The sequence below is a fragment of the Dendrobates tinctorius genome, unplaced genomic scaffold (assembly GCF_039654945.1).
Source record: "Dendrobates tinctorius isolate UK_male_01 unplaced genomic scaffold, ASM3965494v1 ptg000060l, whole genome shotgun sequence".
NCBI classification, from domain to species: domain Eukaryota; kingdom Metazoa; phylum Chordata; class Amphibia; order Anura; family Dendrobatidae; genus Dendrobates; species Dendrobates tinctorius.
Genome location: NW_027361728.1, coordinates 90,596,973 through 90,620,000, shown reverse-complemented (window position 1 = coordinate 90,620,000; position 23,028 = coordinate 90,596,973). Strand labels below are relative to the sequence as shown.

At 48.7% G+C, this 23,028-nt stretch overlaps 1 protein-coding gene across 1 annotated transcript in view; it reads left to right on the top strand.

Moving 5' to 3' along the window:
- The window catches only part of LOC141092828 (phospholipid scramblase 2-like), a 102,863-nt gene that overhangs the window by 67,914 nt on the left and 11,921 nt on the right, over positions 1–23,028 (top strand). Inside the window, exon 5 of the mRNA XM_073579153.1 lies at positions 3,866–4,086. Coding sequence (XP_073435254.1) covers positions 3,866–4,086 — 221 coding nt within the window. The remainder of the gene's footprint in view (positions 1–3,865; positions 4,087–23,028) is intronic.

Sequence of the window (23,028 nt, the reverse complement as noted above, 5' to 3'; positions counted from 1 at the left end):
TGATTTACATGCTTTTGCATATTTCCCATAAGGGATGGGGGCATTGCTCTAGATCACTGCGTTGAGAAACATGTGATGGTGTCTCCGCAGTGTTGGATGTTGATCTCCATGAGGTCACTCATCCTTATGTTCATAGCCTTTCACTAGGCATTGCTCCTACTAGCCAGTTTCCTACTCCACACTGATGAGGGGCAATACCCCGAAACAGCTGTCTGTGGATGGATACCATGTTTTGGCATAGGTGGTTTCCTTCATTGGAGACTGCCCTTCCCGTGGTTGTTCCTTCCCGGGGAAAGACCTGGCTAGTCATTGCTTGCGTTGAGAAACATGTGATGGTGTCTCCGCGGCTGTTGATTTACATGCTTTTGCATATTTCCCATAAGGGATGGGGGCATTGCTCTAGATCACTGCGTTGAGAAACATGTGATGGTGTCTCCGCAGTGTTGGATGTTGATCTCCATGAGGTCACTCATCCTTATGTTCATAGCCTTTCACTAGGCATTGCTCCTACTAGCCAGTTTCCTACTCCACACTGATGAGGGGCAATACCCCGAAACTGCTGTCTGTGGATGGATACCATGTTTTGGCATAGGTGGTTTCCTTCATTGGAGACTGCCCTTCCCGTGGTTGTTCCTTCCTGGGGAAAGACCTGGCTAGTCATTGCTTGCGTTGAGAAACATGTGATGGTGTCTCCGCGGCTGTTGATTTACATGCTTTTGCATATTTCCCATAAGGGATGGGGGCATTGCTCTAGATCACTGCGTTGAGAAACATGTGATGGTGTCTCCGCAGTGTTGGATGTTGATCTCCATGAGGTCACTCATCCTTATGTTCATAGCCTTTCACTAGGCATTGCTCCTACTAGCCAGTTTCCTACTCCACACTGATGAGGGGCAATACCCCGAAACAGCTGTCTGTGGATGGATACCATGTTTTGGCATAGGTGGTTTCCTTCATTGGAGACTGCCCTTCCCGTGGTTGTTCCTTCCCGGGGAAAGACCTGGCTAGTCATTGCTTGCGTTGAGAAACATGTGATGGTGTCTCCGCGGCTGTTGATTTACATGCTTTTGCATATTTCCCATAAGGGATGGGGGCATTGCTCTAGATCACTGCGTTGAGAAACATGTGATGGTGTCTCCGCAGTGTTGGATGTTGATCTCCATGAGGTCACTCATCCTTATGTTCATAGCCTTTCACTAGGCATTGCTCCTACTAGCCAGTTTCCTACTCCACACTGATGAGGGGCAATACCCCGAAACAGCTGTCTGTGGATGGATACCATGTTTTGGCATAGGTGGTTTCCTTCATTGGAGACTGCCCTTCCCGTGGTTGTTCCATTATGAGTTGATAGACACCAAACATGTCTAGGATCTTTGCTATTTAAGTGGTGAAAAAAAATCCAAATTTTGGTAAAAGAAAAAAATGATGCCATGTTCCAACACCTGTAGCGTTTCCATTTTTCATGATCTGGGGCTGGGTGAGGGTTTATTTTTGGTGTGCAGAGCTGCTGTTTTATTGATACCATTTTGGTGTAGATACGATCTTTTGATCACCTGTTATTTCATTTTATTGCAATGTAGCAGCGACCTAAAAATATGTACCGTATTTTTCGCCTTGTAAGACGCACTTTTTTTCCCCCAAATTTGGGGGGAAAATAGGGGTGCGTCTTACAATGCAAACATACATTTTTTGGGCTGCCGCTGCGGGTGTCCGTTACTTGCCGCCACCGCGCTGGGTCCTCCGGGTGCTGCTGCCGCTGCGCTGGGTCCCTCAGGTGCTGCTGCTGCCGCCGCGCTATGTCCCCCGGTGCCTGCCGCCGCCACCAGGCTCTGTCCTGTGCTGCGTGGGGGGCTCTGCCGTTCCATCCTTCCCTTAGCGGTGGATGAGATGAGATTTCAGTGCCGAGATCTCCATCTGCGCTTGCGCGGCGGACATTTTCCAGGACACCGGGGGACCCAGCGCGGCGGTGGCAGCAGCACCTGAGGGACCCAGCGCGGCGGCAGCACCCGGAGGACCCAGCGCGGTGGCAGCAGCACCCGGAGGACCCAGCGCGGTGGCGGCAGCACCAGGTACAGAGTGGGCGACAGTACCCAGGGGACAGAGTGGGCGACAGCACCCAGGGGACAGAGTGGGCGACAGCACGCCAGGGACAGAGTGGGCGACAGCAACCCGGGGGCAGACCGGTAAGCAATAAGATGCCTGGATTATAAGAAGCACCAACATTTTATTAAAAAACGTTTTTTCCTATTTTTCTCCTCAAAATTTGGGGTGCGTCTTATAATCCGGAGCGTCTTATAAAGTGAAAAATACGGTAATTCTGACATTTTGAAATTTTTCTCGTTAAGCCATTTAGCGATCAGATTTTTTTTTTTATACTGAGAGACCAGGCGATTCTGAACGTGGCAATAACAACTATGTGTATATTTGATTTTTTTATTGTTTTATTTTGAATGGGGCAAAAGAAGGGGTGATTTTAACTTTTTTTATTTTATTATTTTTTTAATATTTTTAAAAACATTTTTTACTTTTTGCATGCTTCAATAGACTCCCAGCTGCAGTACTTTGATCTCCTCTGCCACACACACAGGCGATGATCACATTGCTTGTGTGTGGCAATAGCATAGGCATAAATTCATTCAGGCATGTATTATGCTACAGCGTAGGGGCCATTTTGATGATGTTATTTTTATTTTTTACTAACAACACAACAGTATATACATTATGTAAAATATGGGGCAGGTCACTGAGGGATCACTGATCTGTCATAATCCATACAGATGAATATGTAAGCAGAGCATCACAAAGCCCCCGCCCACAGGCCACCCCAAAGCATGAGATTCTCATTATCTAAAAACTGTAAATACAGATTACACAACAACTACTAGATGGATCAATCAAGGTGTCATTTTAATCAGAATTACGGCACCAGCCTAACAGAGTCTGTAGTGTACTAAGCACAATCCTGCTGATAGTTCAGTGCTTTAAATGCATACTCTAAAGGGACCGTCCAATACATTATATTGATGGCCTATTCTTAGAATAACTCATCAATATCAGATTGGTGGGTGTGCGACGCCTGGCACCCCAACCAATCAGTTGTGCTTGTTGCCAGTTGGAAGTGATCAATTGCAGAGCCGAACTATATAGCTTCATCAAATTCATCAACTGGATAGTGGCCGCAGCTGGTACTACACATCCACCCCTAGTCAAATGAATTGGCTTGGATCGGCAGTACCCCATTCTGGTGACTATGCAGTTGAAGGAGCTGTACAGAATAGCTCATCAGTGTTTGTGCCGGTTGTTGCACTCCAACTGATCTGATATTGAATAAAAATTAATAATAGATAAGCCATTAATATAACGTACTGGACAACACTTAAGGCCATGTGCACACGTTGCGGATTCTGCTGCGGATCCGCAGCGTTTCAGGCTCTGCGGGTCCACAGCAGATTTAGCTGCGTTGCATAGTGCCATTGTTTTCAATGATAAACTAAAAAACGCTGTGCACATGCTGCGGATTTTTCCGCGCCGATTTCCTGCAGTTTCAAGTCCGCAGCATGTCAATTCTTTGTGCGGAATCCGCAGCGGTTTCACACCTTCTCCATTGTAGAAGTGTGAAACCGCAGGCTAATCCGCAGGTAAACTGCAGGTCTTCTGACCTGAGAATTTACCTGCAGATTTTTCCAAATCCGCAGCACCTAAACCTACGTGTGCACGTAGCCTAAGATCCCAACTGGATATCACAAGTCCAGCGGTTTCTATAATAGGCCCAATACCAGTCAGACATTGTGTGAGGTGCGTCTTATATGTTTTTTATTTTCATACAATTTAATTGTGTCATTATTGTACAATTATTTTGTTCTAGTTATCACAGGGTTTGAAGCAAAGAATAAATATGAAATAAAAAACAGCATGGGTCAGCGGATTTACTTTGCAGCAGAAGAAAGCAGTTGCTGCAATCAATATTTTTGTGGAAGTGCCCGCTCTTTTGCCATAGTGATTACTGATAACAGGGGCCAAGAAATAATACGATTATTAAGACCCCTTAGATGCACCTGCTGTCTCACTCCTTGCTGCCTGCAAAAAGTAAGTATCCAAAAGGTACAAAGTTAAGGCTGTCATATTTATGCATAATTTTTTCAGTATACCTTTTATATGAATTTATCAGAATTTAGTTTTATTTAGTCCCTCATTTTCCAACATTTCCTCTTAAGCCATGCTCACACGTTCAGTATTTGGTCAGTATTTTACCTGAGTAAGTATATGTTATCCAAAACCATTAGTTTTTGAATAAGGCCAAGATCACACATGCGAGGAATACGGCCGATTCTCACATGTTAATGCCCAGCACTGCCCCCGGCACTCGGGAGCGGAGCGTGCAGCTCCATGGATTGCTATGCGGCCGCACACTACGATCCGAGTGCCGGCGGCAGTGTCGGGTATTAACATGCGAGACTCGGCTGTATTCCTCGTAAGTGTGATCCTGGCCTATAACAGAAGTACTTTTCCTGAAGCAAAATACGGACCAAATACTGAAGTGTGAGTGTGGCTTTAGGATGGAGTCACACTAAACGTATGAAAAATTGGTCCGAGTCTCCCTGCCGAGAGTCGCACGAGTGTAATGCGAGTTTCATGTGAGTACAATCCAATTTTTCACACATCGCATCCAAGTTAACGAGTTACATCCGAATGCAGTGCGATTGTTATCTGATTGCAATGCGATTTTAACATGAGCTTTTACATAAAGCAATTTTCTAAGCCATTTGCACATAATTTTTAAAGGAAATATTTGTCAAAACACACACACATTTTTTATACTAGATGGAGACCAGATGCTATTGCATCGGGAGGGCGGGAATGTCATGATGGGGGCAGGCTTTGCAGCATTGAGAATCTCTTCCCCCATGTGCTCACCCACATATCCACTCTCTCTTTCCCCATGTGCTGACTTCTCCCGTCTGTGCTCTCTTCTTTGACCTGTCTACCCCATGTGCTGTCCCCCTTGTCTGCTGTCTCTCTCCTTCCTGTGCTGTGTTCTCCCCTCAGGTGCTGTCCTGTCTGAGCTGCTTCCCCCCATGTGCTCTGCCTCAATACACAGTCAAACACAGACAATTTTTAAAATGAACTTTCGTTTTTGGGAAAACCCCTTTAATGTGACCGGCTACTTTTGTCTGTAGACACGTTGTGCATCTGTCACCGGAATCAGTCGAATGACTCACTGCGCCTGCGCGTAATTCGTGCAGACGCAGTAAATCAGACCACCGCTGTCTTTGTGCAGACAGATAGCGGTGGTCACATTAAAACTGCGCATGCGCTCCTCTTGTACAAAAATGGCGTCAATCAGCGAATCATTTGGCTGATCCCGGTGGCGGTGTGTTCTCGACGGTGTTCCGCTGGTGGTACCACGCAAGAGGCTGTGTACGATGTTTGGTGCATACGGCATATATAGAGTGTGTGTGTTGCATACGGCATATAAAGTGTGTGTTTGTGTGTGGTGCGACGGTGTTCCGCTGGTGGTACAGCGCAAGAGGCTGGTACCAACAGCAGTTTCCATATTGAGACACCCATCACTTGGGTGTCCAAATATGGCGGTCGGTGAACTTCCGCCACTTGGAATGCTGGGAAATGAACACATCTGGTCAGAAGAGAATGTGAAGACATTACAAGGTAAGTATATGTTAGAAACTAGCTGAAGAGCCTGGCATTGCCCGGGCATAGTAACTAACTGTGGTTAGTTATAACAAATAACAGTGGCGGTTAAGGGGCCTTACTCCTCCTGCACCTCATACTTCTTATTTTTACACAGCCCCCTCCTATACCTCAGGCTCCTCATTTATACACAGCATTTTTCTGCAGCACAGCTTCTATACACACACAGTGGCAGGCAGTGACACTGGGCAGACAGCGCTGCACTGTCGCCTCCATGCCAGCACTGCCCTGTCCCCTCCATGGCAGCAGTGGCCCTCTGCCGCTCTCAGGTCATTCCAATTAACCCCTATTAGGCCTGCGGGGACCCGTAGTGGGGCACGGGTGTGACTTACGCCTTCTGCACGGGTTTGTGTCTCGATTTTGGTGTTCATGTCTCTGTTCTTCTCCAGCACAGACTGACACAGGGGGTTCCGACCTGTGTGGTGTGGGTTTCTTCTTTCCTCCTTCCTGCCAGGCTAGCGGCTCATGCACAGATTCAATCCCAGGTCCAGAGATTTTCTGGGCTTTATGTCACAATCAGCACATTGGCGGCGGCGAGCAGCGCAGACAGAGTGAAACTCCAGAGAGGGGCCGTCACTGCTGCTGGAGAGGATGGCACCTGTGGTGAGTTCATTTTTCCCTTCACCATTGAGGTCTGATGAACTCCCTCCTCTGGTGAAGGAAGGTAGTGAGGCTGATTACCAAACACCTGGGCAGCTAGATGATGACTGGGTGGCTGGAATTGAGGACTGGATATAAGGCTGCCGACGCCCTTCTTCCTGGCTGGTGATTTTCCTGCTGGATTCTTGGAGACAGTCTGATTCCTGCATCTCAAAGCTAAGTTTTTCTGCTCTGCTTTGTACTCTTCAGTTTTGTTTTTGTTTTGGCCTTGTTTTTTGGGAGTTCTGCCATCCCCGGCCGGGGGTGAGCTGAATTCCATTTTTGTCTCTGATCTGTTGATCTTTTGCTCTGTCTTCAGAATATACCTGAGTGCTGATATAGTCTTTTGAAGCCTAGCGACTTCAGGGCCTGTTTTTCCCATCAGTCGGTTGGATCATTTTGATAGGGTTTTTGCGGATGGCAGACAGCAGCTTTCCTATCCTGTCCTATGTAGTTAGCATGAGCTCCATCATTTGCTCAACCTATCTTTCTATCTGTGTTAGTGTTTTCATCTTGCTTCAACGTCATTATATGTTGGGGGCTGCCTATTGCTTTGGGGTCTGCTCTGGGGCAGTTTAGTTTTTCCCCTTTCTGTCTTTAGGCTATGTAGTTCTCCGGCTGTGATCGGGGGGTCTAGGGCACCGTAGGAACCCCCCACGGCTACTGCTAGTTGTTGTGGATAGGTCCAGGGGTCTGCAATCCGATAGCTGCCAACCTCTCTGCTTTTTCTGGACTTAGCTGGTATTTTGTTTTTTTCCTCCTTCGGTGACTCACCACAACAGAATCACCAGCCATACCGCAGATCCTAGGGTACTCAATAGCAGGAGAGAATTGTAAAAAAAAAAAAAAAAAAGGGAAAAAAAAAAAGTGTCAGAATTTTTTTTTTTGTGTGCATATTTTTTCCTCTATATCTCTGAGGCTGTAGGGGGAATTTTTCTCTTAATGGAGATGAAGCAATTGTCTGATCGTGTGGAGCAGCTCGCTATCTTGCTCATTCACATGCTGCTGAACCAAAGATTCCCACTCCTGATGTGTTTTTTGGGAATCGGTCTAAATTCTACAATTTCAAGAATAATTGTAAATCATTTTTTGCCTTGAAGCCTAACTCGTCGGGGAACTCCGCGCAGCAGGTTAAAATTGTCATCTCTTTGCTGCGCGGCGATCCTCACGATTGGGCGTTTTCTTTGAAACCTGATGATCCTATTCTGAATAATGTGAACGCATTTTTTAAAGCCCTGGGGTTGTTGTATGATGAACCTAATGCTATTGATCATGCTTAAAAGACCCTGTTGGCATTAAGCCAGGGTCGGGATTCGGCAGAGTTGTACTGTCAAAAATTCCGAAAGTGGACGGTCCTTACTACCTGGAATGATGGTGCCTTGGCAGCCCTCTTTCGGAAGGGTTTGTCAGAAACTGTAAAAGATACTATGGTTGGATTTCCTGTTCCCTCTGGTCTTGACGATTCCATGTCATTAGCCATTCAGGTGTATCGGCGTTTACGTGAACGCAAAACTACACGAGAGATGTTGCCACTGTAATGCTAGGGGGTACCAAGTTAGAGAGTGGACCCTCTGGATCGCGGATCCGGAGCCCCAGGGTCGAGCACACCAGGTGAAGACCGACCCCTATACAGGGATCGTTTGGGGCAGGACCACAGAGGACGGAGGCGCGACAGCCGGAACCAAGAGGGACGGCTCCACGGACAGAAGGAGGGGGAAGGCAGTGGTAAGTGGGACGAGCAGGGACCAGAGGAACAGGACTGGACCAAAACGGAAGGCAGGCACGTGGGAAGACCTAGGCGGGCAGAAGGCGGAGGACGGCACCGGGGATGGAAGACAGTGCGCAAGCAGGCTGGGAGGGAAGGAAGCAGGAGACAGGGAGCATAAGGCGGAAACGCGGATAAGCTACAGTAGAACTGTAGAGGCCAGAAGGTGCAGGAAAACTACACGATCATCAGGCGTCCTCCTAACTGCGAGGACGCCTGAAGTACAGCAAGCCCAGGATGTGCGTCACCCAACCCTGCCCTCGGCGCCGCCCATTGCAGGGAAGACCAAGGCCGGCTCTCAGCGCCGCCCACCATGGGAGAGAGGAAGACGGCGGCGAGCGCGAGCCGGGGGGCGGGAAGCAGGAGCAGATTTGAAGAGGAACTGACGGCGGGCGCGTGGCCGGGCGGGAGCGCGCAGGTGAGGGGATGCCGCAGCGGCCGCCGCAGCAAAAGGGGCATCGGCGGGGATAACCGCCGATGTCACAGTACCCCTCCCCTTACGGCGTCCCTTTGCGAGATTGGCCAAAAACTTTTTTAGAATGCGAGGGGCGTTGATATTCTCCCGAGGCTCCCAGGACCTCTCCTCGGGACCAAAACCCACCCAATCGATAAGAAAAAGGGTCTTACCCCGGGCTTTTTTCATAGCCAAGATGTCCTTGACCTCGAAGACGTTATCAGAGATGGCAGGAGAAGGAGGGACGATGGGAACCGGTTGGAACCGATTCAGGACTACGGGTTTCAGGAGCGAGACATGGAAGGCGTTGGGCACCCGGAGCGAAGCAGGCAACCTCAGTTTGTAAGCCACGGCATTAATACGTCCAATCACCTCAAACGGTCCAATGTACCGAGGACTCAGTTTGTAAGAGGGAACTCTCAGACGGATATGTCGAGTTGAAAGCCAGACCTTGTCACCAGGATGGTACGGGGGTACGTCCTTCCGTCTCTTGTCTGCGTGCTTCTTGATTCGGTCGTTGGCACTTTTGAGCGCATCCCTGGTCTCTCTCCAAATCTGCGAGAATTCTTTAGCAAGAGAATCGGCTGCGGGTACCTTGGTAGAGGTAGAAAAAGGTAACGGAATACTTGGGTTTTGACCGGTTACCACAAAAAAAGGTGACCTGGTGGTAGATTCACTGGGATGATTATTGTGCGAGAATTCAGCCCAAGGTAAAAGCGCAACCCAGTCGTCTTGATGAGCGTTGGTGAAGTGACGTAGGAAGGTGGTTAACCCCTGATTAATTCGTTCCACTTGCCCGTTGGTCTGAGGATGATATGCGGAGGAAAAGTCGAGAGATGTACCCATAAGCCGGCAGAGTGCCCTCCAGAAGCGGGAGGTGAACTGGACCCCCCGATCCGACAGAATCCGCTGAGGAAGACCATGCAGCCTGAAGACCTGGTGGATGAAGATCTCAGCCAACTTCGGAGCGGACGGTAGTCCCGATAAGGGAATAAAATGGGCCATCTTAGAAAAGCGATCTGCCACGACTAAGATGGTGGTACATCCGGCCGAGCGGGGCAAATCGGTCACAAAGTCCATGGCGATCTGTTGCCAGGGGGCTTCAGGAACTGGCAAAGGGTGAAGAAGACCGGCGGGCAAAGTCCTAGCCACCTTATTCTGGGCACAGATTGTGCAAGAGGCCACGTAGTCCATCACATCCTGGCGAAGCGTGGGCCACCAATAATACCGGGAAAGCAGGAAGAGAGTCTTCTTGGTCCCAACGTGTCCAGCAATTTTGGAGGAATGTCCCCAGCACAACACCTCTATACGTTTGCCTGGAGGGACGAAGGTCTTACCGGGCGGAGGGATGGCAAAGTTCACAGGAGCCACAGTGATCATCCTGGAAGGCTCGATGATACAGGATGGGATTTCGTCCTTCTCTGAAGACTGCAACGACCTGGAAAGGGCATCGGCCTTGATGTTCCTATTGCCTGGTCGGAAGTGAAGTTGGAAGTCAAAGCGGGAAAAAAACAGGGCCCACCTGGCTTGCCGGGCATTGAGCCTTTGGGCGGATTGCAGATAGGCCAGGTTTTTGTGGTCTGTGAGGATGGTAAAGGGATGTACAGCTCCTTCGAGTAAATACCGCCATTCAATCAAGGCCATCTTAATGGCCAGTAATTCACGGTCTCCAATGGAGTAGTTGCACTCCGCCGGTGAAAAGACTTTAGAGAAGAAACCGCATGGCACCAGCCGTCCGGACGAAGCCTGCTGGGACAAGACCGCCCCCGCTCCAGTGGAGGAGGCATCCACTTCCAGGACAAAGGGTCTGCTGGCCACGGGCCGATGCAAAATGGGTGCTGAGGCAAAAGAACGTTTCAGAGTTTGGAAAGCTTTTTCCGCTTCAGGAGACCAGCTGTTGGGCTTCGTTCCTTTACGGGTCAGGTCCGTGATGGGTTTGGTAACCGTGGAAAAGTGAGGCACAAACTGACGGTAATAGTTTGCGAACCCAAGAAACCGCTGGATGGCCTTAATCCCCACAGGACGAGGCCACTTGAGTACCGCACCGAGTTTTTCGGGATCCATGCTTAGACCGGAGTCGGAGACGACATATCCCAAGAAGGGTAGTGACGACTGCTCAAAAAGGCATTTCTCGATCTTGGCGTAGAGTTGGTTCTCTCGGAGACGATGCAAGACCAAGCGTACACTTCTGCGATGAGAAGGCAGATCGGGGGAGAAAACGAGGATATCGTCCAGGTAGATGACAACACAAGAATAGAGTAGATCCCGGAATACCTCATTGATAAATTCTTGGAACACAGCGGGGGCATTGCAAAGGCCGAATGGCATGACTAGATATTCATAATGCCCGTCACGAGTATTGAAAGCCGTCTTCCACTCGTCCCCAGCACGGATTCGGACCAAATTGTAGGCTCCCCGCAGGTCTAACTTCGTGAAGATCCGGGCTCCTCTCAACCGGTCAAAAAGCTCCGGAATCAACGGAAGGGGGTAACGATTCTTGATGGTGATCTTGTTCAGGCCCCGGTAATCAATGCAAGGCCGCAGTGATCCATCTTTCTTCCGGACGAAGAAAAAACCTGCGCCTGCAGGAGAGGAGGACTTTCGGATAAACCCCTTGGAGAGATTTTCGTGGATATATTCCGACATGGCAGTGGTCTCGGCTGGAGAGAGAGGGTACGTTCTACCTCTGGGGGGAACCGCTCCAGGAATCAGGTCGATGGGGCAGTCATAAGGCCGGTGCGGTGGCAGGGAATCCGCCTCTTTTTTACAGAAAACATCAGCATAGGCGTGATATGGCACAGGAAGGCCAGGAAGGTCCGTAGGCTTGCGCTGAGGCTGGGGACGGACCAGGGTACGTAAACAACTTGCATGGCAGGCGTGCCCCCAGCGCAGGATCTCTCCGGAACGCCAGTCGATAACAGGCTCATGCCGCCTGAGCCAAGGTAGCCCCAAAAGAATGGCGTGGGACAACTGAGGCAGGACATAAAAGGCAATCCTTTCTGAGTGGAGAGCGCCAACTTGCAGGTTTACTTCGGTGGTTACCGTGGTGATGAGCCCAGGAAGAGGTTTGCCATCAACGGAGGTGATTGCTCGAGGATTACTTAAGACGACCACGGGAATCTGGAGTCTGTCAACCTCCTCCTGGTGGATGAAGTTGCCTGCCGCGCCCGAGTCCACATACGCCTCCACAGAGCTACGCCCCCGACCTGAAATAAGTAGAGCTGAAACGGTAAGCGGAAGAGAGGGGGTAGAATCACCTAGGGGGCCCTCTCCTACCTGGCCTAGGCGGAAGCGTTTCCCGGTCTCTCAGGACAAGTGCGTATGAAGTGATTGGCCCCTCCACAATAAAGACAGAGTCCCTTGGTCATTCTCTCCCTACGCCGTTGTTCAGACAGCTTGATGCGATCAACTTGCATGGGCTCCGGGGTGGTGTTACTAGGGGGGGCACCAGTGCGCGGAATAGGAGCTTGGTATAACCTAAAGGACCTCCTCTCCTTAGCCGACTCTCGGGCGCGCTCCTGAAAACGCAGGTCAATACGAGTAGCCAAGGAGATGAGATCCTCCAGGGTGGTAGGGAGGTCACGCCCGGCCAACTCGTCTTTGATTTTACCAGAAAGTCCTCTCCAAAATGCACCAACCAGGGCTTCATTATTCCACCCCAGCTCCGAGGACAAGGTCCGAAAACGGATGGCGTATTGCCCTACCGTAAGGGACCCCTGGCTGAGGTTAAAAAGGGCCTCAGTGGAGGAAGCAAGGCGTCCAGGTTCATCAAAAACCTTACGAAATGTCTCCAAAAAACACTGGATGTTGGTCACCACCGGGTCATCCCTCTCCCATAATGGATTCACCCAAGCCAACGCCTCCCCTTCAAGGTGGGAGATTATAAAGGCCACTTTAGCACGGTCCGTAGGGTACTGTTGGGGCGAAAGATCAAAGTGCAACCTGCACTGATTTAAAAATCCCCTACACAATTTTGGGTCCCCACAGTACCTGGGTGGTTTACCGAGACGAGGGGGGGGAGAGGAGACGGTGTCCCGGGCTAGGGTGGAAGCGGCAGTAGAGGACTGCAGGGAAAGCAGCCTATCATCCACCGAGGCCATATACCCCAAAATGTGAGACTGAGCATCGCGCTGTTGTGCGAGCTCCTGCTGGAGACTGACTAAGAGGGGTGCGTGTGCTGGGTCTGCAGTCTGAAGAGCGGAGAGCCGGGTGTCCATGGACTTCATGAATGACATGATACGGTTCTGATTTTCTCTAAGGAAGAGCAATTCCTTTTGAGTGGCAGCCGCGGCACCGGCGGGGTCCATGGCCTGATGATACTGTAATGCTAGGGGGTACCAAGTTAGAGAGTGGACCCTCTGGATCGCGGATCCGGAGCCCCAGGGTCGAGCACACCAGGTGAAGACCGACCCCTATACAGGGATCGTTTGGGGCAGGACCACAGAGGACGGAGGCGCGACAGCCGGAACCAAGAGGGACGGCTCCACGGACAGAAGGAGGGGGAAGGCAGTGGTAAGTGGGACGAGCAGGGACCAGAGGAACAGGACTGGACCAAAACGGAAGGCAGGCACGTGGGAAGACCTAGGCGGGCAGAAGGCGGAGGACGGCACCGGGGATGGAAGACAGTGCGCAAGCAGGCTGGGAGGGAAGGAAGCAGGAGACAGGGAGCATAAGGCGGAAACGCGGATAAGCTACAGTAGAACTGTAGAGGCCAGAAGGTGCAGGAAAACTACACGATCATCAGGCGTCCTCCTAACTGCGAGGACGCCTGAAGTACAGCAAGCCCAGGATGTGCGTCACCCAACCCCGCCCTCGGCGCCGCCCATTGCAGGGAAGACCAAGGCCGGCTCTCAGCGCCGCCCACCATGGGAGAGAGGAAGACGGCGGCGAGCGCGAGCCGGGGGGCGGGAAGCAGGAGCAGATTTGAAGAGGAACTGACGGCGGGCGCGTGGCCGGGCGGGAGCGCGCAGGTGAGGGGATGCCGCAGCGGCCGCCGCAGCAAAAGGGGCATCGGCGGGGATAACCGCCGATGTCACAGCCACCTGTTGAACAAATGTCTGAACCTATGCAATGTGATAGAGTTTTGTCTAGGGCGCAACGTCAGGAGTTCAGAAGGCGTAATAAGCTTAGTTTTTTTTGTGGAGATGCCTTGCATATTATTTCTGTCTGCCCTAAACGAGAGAAACGTTGTGCACACACGTTTTCTGTGGGTGGTGTTCAACCTAAGTTTCTTCTGGCAATTACTCTGATCTGCTCCCTGTCCACATTTTCCGCCAAGGCTTTTGTGGATCCGGGAGCAGCTCTTAACCTGATGGACTTGGATTTTGCTAAACGTTGTGGATTTCCTATGACACCTCTGTGGACGCCTATCCCTTTGAGTGGTATTGATGCTACTCCTTTGGCGAAGAATAAACCTCAGTTTTGGACCCAGGTGGTAATGCGGGTCACCCCAGACCATCAAGAAAATTGCAGATTTTTGGTGTTGCATAATTTGCATGATACCATTGTTCTGGGGTTTCCCTGGTTGCAAATCCATAATCCAGTTCTGGATTGGAAATCTTTGTCTGTGGTGAGTTGGGGTTGTCGGTGTGCCCTTAGTGATGCTCCTGTTTTCTCCACCTCTCCCCAGTCGCATGATGTTCCTGACTATTTGGCTGACTTTTATGGTGTATTTAGTGAGAATGAGTCTGCGTCTTTGCCTCCTCATAGGAGTTATGACTGTGCAATTGAGCTGAACCCGGGGTGTAAATTCCCCAAGGGTCGGCTTTTCAATTTATCTGTAGCCGAGCACGAGGCTATGCGATCCTATATTAAGGAGGCATTGGAGAAGGGTCATATTAGACCATCCTCTTCACCCTTAGGTGCTGTTTTTTTTTTCGTGGCTAAAAAGGATGGTTCATTAAGGCCTTGTATTGACTATCGTGCCCTCAACAAAATTACTGTTAAATATCAGTATCCGTTACCCCTGATTTCTGATCTATTCTCCAGAGTTAAAGGTGCTTGCTGGTTTACCAAGCTTGACCTCAGGGGGGCGTATAATCTTATTCGCATTAAGCATGGGGATGAATGGAAGACGGCGTTTAATACTCCGGAGGGACATTTTGAGTACCTGGTGATGCCTTTTGGGCTCATTAATGCCCCTTCTGTCTTCCAGTGCTTCATGAACGATATATTCCGAGACTTTGTGGATACATTTTTGATTATCTATCTGGATGATATTTTGATCTTCTCCAAGAATTGGGACTCTCATGTGGAACATGTTCGGACTGTGTTCCGGATTTTGAGGGAGGATTCCCTGTATGTCAAGGGATCGAAATGCCTTTTTGGGGTACAGAGGATTTCATTTTTGGGATTTATTTTGTCTCCGTCAACTATTGAAATGGACCCGGCCAAGGTACAGGCCATTTATGATTGGGTTCAGCCCACTTCTTTGAAGGCCCTCCAGAAGTTTTTGGGTTTTGCTAATTTTTATCGGAAATTTATAGCTAATTTTTCTGGTATTGCCAAGCCATTGACGGATTTGCTAGGAAGGGTGCTGATGTGCTGAATTGGTCTCCGGAGGCTGTTTCTTCCTTTCAGGAGCTGAAGCGAAGATTCACTTCTGCTCCGGTTTTGCGGCAACCTGATGTCTCACTCCCGTTTCAGGTGGAGGTGGACGCTACTGAGATTGGTGCAGGAGCGGTGTTGTCCCAAAAAGATCCTGTGACATCTAAAATGAATCCTTGTGCTTTCTTTTCCCGAAAGTTCTCCCCATCCGAAAGTAACTATGATGTGGGGAATCGGGAACTGTTGGCCATGAAATGGGAATTTGAGGAGTGGAGACATTGGTTGGAGGGAGCCAAACACCAAGTCGTGGTCCTTACTGACCACAAGAATTTGATTTACCTGGAGTCGGCCAAGCGCTTGAATCCTAAACAGGCTAGGTGGGCCTTGTTTTTCACACGTTTTGATTTTGTGGTCTCTTTTCTTCCGGGCACTAAGAATGTCAAGGCAGACGCCCTCTCTAAGAATTTCCTTGCTGATTCTCCTATTGTGACTAAGCCTGCTACCATCTTAGGCGAGGGGGTAGTTCTTTCTGCCATCTCGCCCGATTTGAGACGTGCTCTGGAAGAGTTTCAGGAGGACAAACCTGAGCGTTGTCCCAGTGGAAAGTTGTATGTTCCTGACCAGTGGAGGAAGAGAGTGATGTCTGAAGTTCATTGTTCTGCATTGGCTGGTCATCCAGGTATTTTTGGTACTAGCGATCTGGTGAGTCAGTCTTTTTGGTGTTCCGCCTTGTCTCATGATGTCAGGAATTTTGTGCAGTCCTGTGGGACTTGCTCCCGGTCTAAACCTTGTTCTTGCTCTATTGGCTTGTTGATGCCTTTGCCGGTGCCCAAGAGGCCATGGACCCATATTTCAATGGATTTTATCTCTGATATGCCTGTCTCTCAGAGAATGACTGTTATTTGGGTGATTTGTGATAGATTCTCTAAGATGGTCCATCTTGTACCACTCCCTAAGTTGCCATCTTCCTCTGAGTTGGTGCCCTTGTTTTTGCAACAGGTGGTTCGCTTGCACGGGATTCCTGAGAACATTGTATCTGACAGAGGAGTTCAGTTTGTGTCTAGATTTTGGAGGACTTTCTGTTCCAAGCTGGGAATTCAGTTGTCCTTCTCCTTTGCGTTTCACCCTCAGACCAATGGGCAGACGGAGAGAACAAACCAGACTTTGGAGTCGTATTTGAGATGTTTTATTTCTGCCGATCAGGATGATTGGGTTTCATTTTTGCCCTTGGCCGAATTTGCTTTAAATAATAGAGCTAGTTCTGCCACTTTGATGTCACCTTTTTTTTGTAACTTTGGTTTTCACCCTCGATTTTCTTCAGGGCAGGTGGAGCCTTCTGCCTGCCCAGGTGTTGACACTGTGGTGGAGAGAATGCACCAGATCTGGGACCAAGTAGTGGATAAGTTGTCTCTCTCCCAGGAAAAGGCCCAGCGGTTTTCCAACCGGCGTAGGACCGTTGGTCCCCAGTTTAAGGTGGGTGATATGGTTTGGTTGTCATCAAAAAATATCGCTATGAACGTGGCTTCTCCTAAGTTTAAGCCTAGATTTATTGGACCTTACAAGATTTTGGATATTATTAATCCGGTCTCTTTTCGGTTGGCTCTTCCTGTCACATTTAAAATTCATAATGTGTTTCATAAGTCCTTGTTGAAGAGGTTTGTTGAACCAGTAGTTCCTGTGGTGGCACCTCCTGACCCTATATTGGTTGAAGGTAACATGGAATATGAGGTAGAGAAGATACTGGATTCCCGTCTGGCTAGACGGAGACTCCAGTATTTGGTTAAGTGGAAGGGTTATGGTCAGGAGGATAATTCCTGGGTCTCTGCCTCTGATATTCATGCCGAAAGATTGGTGAGTGCCTTTCATCGGGCTCACCCGGATCGCCCTGGTGGCATGGATGAGGGTTCAGTGACCCCTCCTCAAGGGGGAGGTACTGTTGTGAGTTCATTGTTCCCTTCACCATTGAGGTCTGATGAACTCCCTCCTCTGGTGAAGGAAGGTAGTGAGGCTGATTACCAAACACCTGGGCAGCTAGATGATGACTGGGTGGCTGGAATTGAGGACTGGATATAAGACTGCCGACGCCCTTCTTCCTGGCTGGTGATTTTCCTGCTGGATTCTTGGAGACCAGTCTGATTCCTGCATCTCAAAGCTAAGTTTTTCTGCTCTGCTTTGTACTCTTCAGTTTTGTTTTTGTTTTGGCCTTGTTTTTTGGGAGTTCTGCCATCCCCGGCCGGGGGTGAGCTGAATTCCATTTTTGTCTCTGATCTGTTGATCTTTTGCTCTGTCTTCAGAATATACCTGAGTGCTGATATAGTCTTTTGAAGCCTAGCGACTTCAGGGCCTGTTTTTCCTATCAGTCGGTTGGCTCATTTTGATAGGGTTTTTGCGGATGGCAGACAGCAGTTTTCCTATCCTGTCCTATGTAGTTAGCTTGGGCCCCATCATTTGCTCAACCTATCTTTCTATCTGTGTTAGTGTTTTCATCTTGCTTCACCGTCATTATATGTTGGGGGCTGCCTATTGCTTTGGGGTCTGCTCTGGGGCAGTTTAGTTTTTCCCCTTTCTGTCTTTAGGCTATGTAGTTCTCCGGCTGTAATCGAGGGGTCTAGGGCACCGTAGGAACCCCCCACGGCTAGTGCTAGTTGTTGTGGATAGGTCCAGGGGTCTGTAATCCGATAGCTGCCAACCTCTCTGTTTTTTCTGGACTTAGCTGGTATTTTGTTTTTTTCCTCCTTCGGTGACTCATCATAACAGGCACCACCCCGCAACACCTGCTGCTGCTTTTTCCTCTCTTCCATACCAGAACTCTCAGTAGATGCAAGATCCTGGGCAGCTAAAGGACCTGTGATGATGTCATGACCATGTGACCAGTCACTTGCTTGGGAGGAGTCAGTCACAGGCCTGTGCTGGTGCTGGAGTAGAAGTGTGAGCTCCTGTCACAGAGCAGGATATTATATCACATCACTGGGGGAAGTATAGTAACCCCGTATACATGGAATCAGAGGGTCCCTGCATCATAGCTGTGTGTGCAATGTATGTGAGGCCAAGCTGTGTGTCACAACTGTTGTCGCATTTGGCTATGCGAAGTGGGTGGGGCTTGATACATATACAAGTATACACTCAGCTCTATATATATATATATATATATATATATTTATATAATTCCCTTGTAATGTATTCATTTCCTGTTCTGTCCAGATGTCACCGTATCCCAGAATTCCAAGTGGAGGAATTTCACCGACCGCCATATTGGGACACCCAAATGATGGGTGTCCTAATATGGAAACTGCTGCAGAACACCATCACACCACACACACACACACACACACACTCTATACGCTGTACGCACCACACACACACTCAGACTCACACACTCAGATGCACACACTCAGACTTACACACCCTCTTGCGTGGTACCACCAGCAGAACACCGTCGCACTGGGCCTGTGCGAATTCCACGCAGGCACAGTGAATCATTCCACTGATTCCGGCGGCAGATGCGAGACGTGTCTACAGGCAGAGGAAGATGGTCACATTAAAAGGGATTTCCAACAAACGAAAGTTAATTTTAAAAACTGTCTGTGTCTGACCATATACGGAGCATACCACATCTCCTGAGCAGGGGAGGAAGCAAAAGACAAAACTGACATTACAGCAGGGCATCACATAGGATTCATTTTGTCAGGTAAAATATTTCACTGACTGTTTTTAAACAATATTTTACCTCACAATATGTATCCTCTTCGATCTCCTGCTGTAATGTCAGTATTGTCTTTTGTTTCCTCCCCTGACCAGGAGCTGTGGTATGTTCTGTACACGGTCAGACATGTAAGAGGGTGAACTGTGATTACACCAGGAGAGCACTAGGACCCTGTGGTGTTTGCCTGTTGCAGCTAAGAGCAGGTGCTGCGAGTGCCCAGGAGTCTGTGTGTGCTGGGGGGTGAGGCCCAGTGTCAGCTGTCTAGAGCTATAAGAGAAACTTCCAGAAGTGAAGAGAAACTGCCCTGAGAGACACTGTCCTGAGAGACACTGTTTGTGTGGAGCAGCTTGTGAGAAGCAAAGAGATTGAACGCTGTAAGAGACTGTGCACTGCAACCCTTCATCTTGGGAGCCTGAGACCTTGCTGTGAAACAAAGACTGAGCATTCGTGAAAGCTGTGTGACTGTGGATCTCTGTGGAGTCCCTGTTGTGATGAGCTGAGAAGCAAGATTGGACAAACATTTTATACAGAAGTGATTGTCACCGAAGATTTGGGACTGGCTGCAGCCTATGCAATCTATATTCCTGAGAGGAGACTCACCTCAGGTTAAAGGTACCATAGTCATAGATACCCGGGTACCCCTAGTTGAAGCGCTTAAGGACCTTTGTATTATATTTATATGCATTGTTATTTTGGTTTGTATAGGTTATACTCAGTATGCCATTCCAGGGGGTCCCTTGATATCACTACATTCGATTTACACCTGTTCTCTGTTCTACATTCGATTTACACTCTTCAGGGAACCTTGAATTGGCACAGTGATTTCAGCTCCGGCTGAATGAGTGTACTGTATAAGGGTATTCAATCTGTTTCTTCCATATACTAAGTTCTACTTTATATGCTGTTTGAGTAGAGACTCTTTGGGATTTCTGCCTCAGTCTTGGTTTTTGACTCACTGGATATTATTCAGACCTCCAGTAATTCCAGACACAGGGGTGAGAGACAGTACAGGGGAAGATAGCTCAAATGGGACAGCACATGAGGTGAGAACACAGCACAGGAAGGAGACGGCAGACAAGGGGGATAGCACATGGGGTAGACAGGTCAAAGAAGAGAGCACAGATTAGAGAAGTCAGCACATGGGGAAAGAGAGAGTGGATAGGTGGGTGAGCACATGGGGGGAGAGATTTTCTATGCTGCAAAGTCTGCCCCCATTGTGACATTACCGCCCTCCCGATGTGATAGCATTGGGCCTACATCTAGTATATATATATATGCAGTATATATATATATTGTAGGGATTCGCTCTGGTAGGCAATAGCTGGGCGGCAGTAATGAGGCAACACACAGGCATAAAGTCCAATTCCAGTGGTTTTTAATGTCACTCAGTAACCAGCAGCTTAACAAAACATAAGAAAAAGTAAACATATACTCCAGCTTGGAGAACCACTGGTCCCAGACTCACCCCTTGCATGGGATGGGCGTAACTATGCGGCTGCCAGGTCCTGGGGTTCTTCCAAGTCTTGCTGTTATAGTCCTGCAGCACGGGAAACCTGTATACCAGTTTCAGGCTGAGTCCACACAAGTTCCTGTAGCTTCCAGAAACACACTCACCCTGTGGTAATTACCAACCTCCATTACATAGGGCCTAACTCCTCCCACCAGTGAGGTAGACACCACATGGGCTGATCACGTGACCCTGACATCATCGCAGGTCCCGTCTTTAGGAAAAAACCCGGCCAAACATTAATCTGCTGGGAGAAACATATCTTCCATGCAGTAAAACAACCTTTACTGTACCACTATATATATACACTCACTGGCCACTTTATTAGGTACACCATGCTAGTAACGGGTTGGACCCCCTTTTGCCTTCAGAACTGCCTCAATTCTTCGTGGCAGAGATTCAACAAGGTGCTGGAAGCATTCCTCAGAGATTTCGGACCATATTGACATGATGGCATCACACAGTTGGCGCAGATTTGTCGGCTGCACATCCCTGATGCGAATCTCCCGTTCCACCACATCCCAAAGATGCTCTATTGGATTGAGATCTGGTGACTGAGGAGGCCATTTGAGTACAGTGAACTCATTGTCATGTTCAAGAAACCAATCTGAGATGATTCGAGCTTTATGACATGGCGCATTATCCTGCTGAAAGTAGCCATCAGATGCCTGTTCTTAGCTGAGAGGAGTGGTACCCAGTGTGGTCTTCTGCTGCTGTAGCCCATCTGCCTCAAAGTTCGACGCACTGTGCGTTCAGAGATGCTCTTCTGCCTACCTTGGTTGTAACGGGTGGCAATTTGAGTCACTGTTGCCTTTCTATCAGCTCGAACCAGTATGCCCATTCTCCTCTGACCTCTGGCATCAACAAGGCATTTCCGGCCACAGAACTGCCGCTCACTGGATTTTTTTTCTTTTTCGGACCATTCTCTGTAAACCCTAGAGATGGTTGTGCGTGAAAATCCCAGTAGATCAGCAGTTTCTGAAATACTCAGACCAGCCCTTCTGGCACCAACAATCATGCCACGTTCAAAGGCACTCAAATCACCTTTCTTCCCCATACTGATGCTCGGTTTGAACTGCAGGAGATTGTCTTGACCATGTCTACATGCCTAAATGCACTGAGTTGCCGCCATGTGATTGGCTGATTAGAAATTAAGTCTTAACACACAGTTGGACAGGTGTACCTAATAAAGTGGCCAGTGAGTGTATATATATATATATATATATAATGGATAGATAGAATAAAAGCCAGCAATTCATGTGCTGCATTGTGTGTTGTATTGCTCAACTTCTGTAATAATGCCTGCTACTGTTATGATAGCACCCTGTATTATTGCTGTGTTGTTATCTGCCAGTGCTGATATACTGTACTGTCTGTTTCTTTATAGTTTTTACCCAATCTCATCCACAATTGTGTTTACCAATCTCCTCCACTACATCAGGGTTTAGCCGTATGCTGGAATCCACACAGACACCCAGAAAAAAAGTCATTTAATTGAAAGAAAAAAACTGGCTCCTTTAATAATCTTAATTAAAGCATGCTTATGGCTTCACTTATTCCCCAGATGCCCTCGTAATATGCAAAAGAGGTAAAAAAAAACCCCAAACAACAAAATTCATCACCTTTCCAAAGAGATGCATTTAATCCACTTGTCCCATGACAGGTCTAGCTCTGCTACATCTAGATGGCAGGCTGCATGGATGCATGATGCGCCCATACAGCTTGTCATCCAGCAGACATTGGGCACCGTGTGCTCAGTGTGTGCCTGTGAACTGTTATTCCCTTTCCGAAGGCACCACGAGTGTGAGAAAGTTCTCCTGCTCGCGATGCCATCAGACAGGTCCTGCGAGTTCACGGCCAATTTCCCACGGCACTCTTGCTGATATTACATAAGTGAAGTGAATTCATTGGCCATGAACTCGCAGGACCTGTCTGATGTCACCGCGAGCAGGAGAACCTTGCAACTTGACTTCTATTACTAACCCCTAGGTTTGATATTACCTGACAATATGGGTTACATCAACCCCACAAATATTACCCCACTTGCCACCGCTATTTGGCGAGTGGGAAGAGTGAGGCTATGTGCCAGATTTGGCACATCTTATGGATGCGCCATTTCTGGAACGGCTGAGGGCTGATGTTTCTAGCCTGGGCGGGGGGTTCAATATCTCTGACCCCTTCCCAGGATATTAATATCAACCTACAGCTGTCTGTATAGCCTTTGCCGGTTTGAGTTTATAGGGGGACACTACCTCATTTTTTTTCTGGGCTCTCACGTAAATTCACCTGTAAAGGCTAAGCAAACAGCTCTTAGTTTTCATTAATAGCCTGGGAAAAAATCAGCCTCCAGCTATGGTCTTTCTCTTTGCTGGTTATGAAAATTGCACGGAAGCCCATGCTGTTCTTTTTATTTTATGATTTATTTTACACAGGCCTTACCCAGCTGCTGCTCAATACAACTTCCATCATTGTCTCCTGGTCACGCTGATTTCAGAAAGAGCAGGAGACAATGATGAGAGCTACCTTCAACAGCCAGCCAGCACCTGGGATCAGTTCAAACTGTACCGCTTCTTTCCAGGTGCCGGTCCATGTCACTCTGATGTCACATACATGTCATCTGTGAGTCATCAGTATGCGGCAGTGTCCAGGCTGTGCAAAAGAAACCTAACATGTCTGCGGCTTTTTCACGGTCCTTGTGAAAAAAC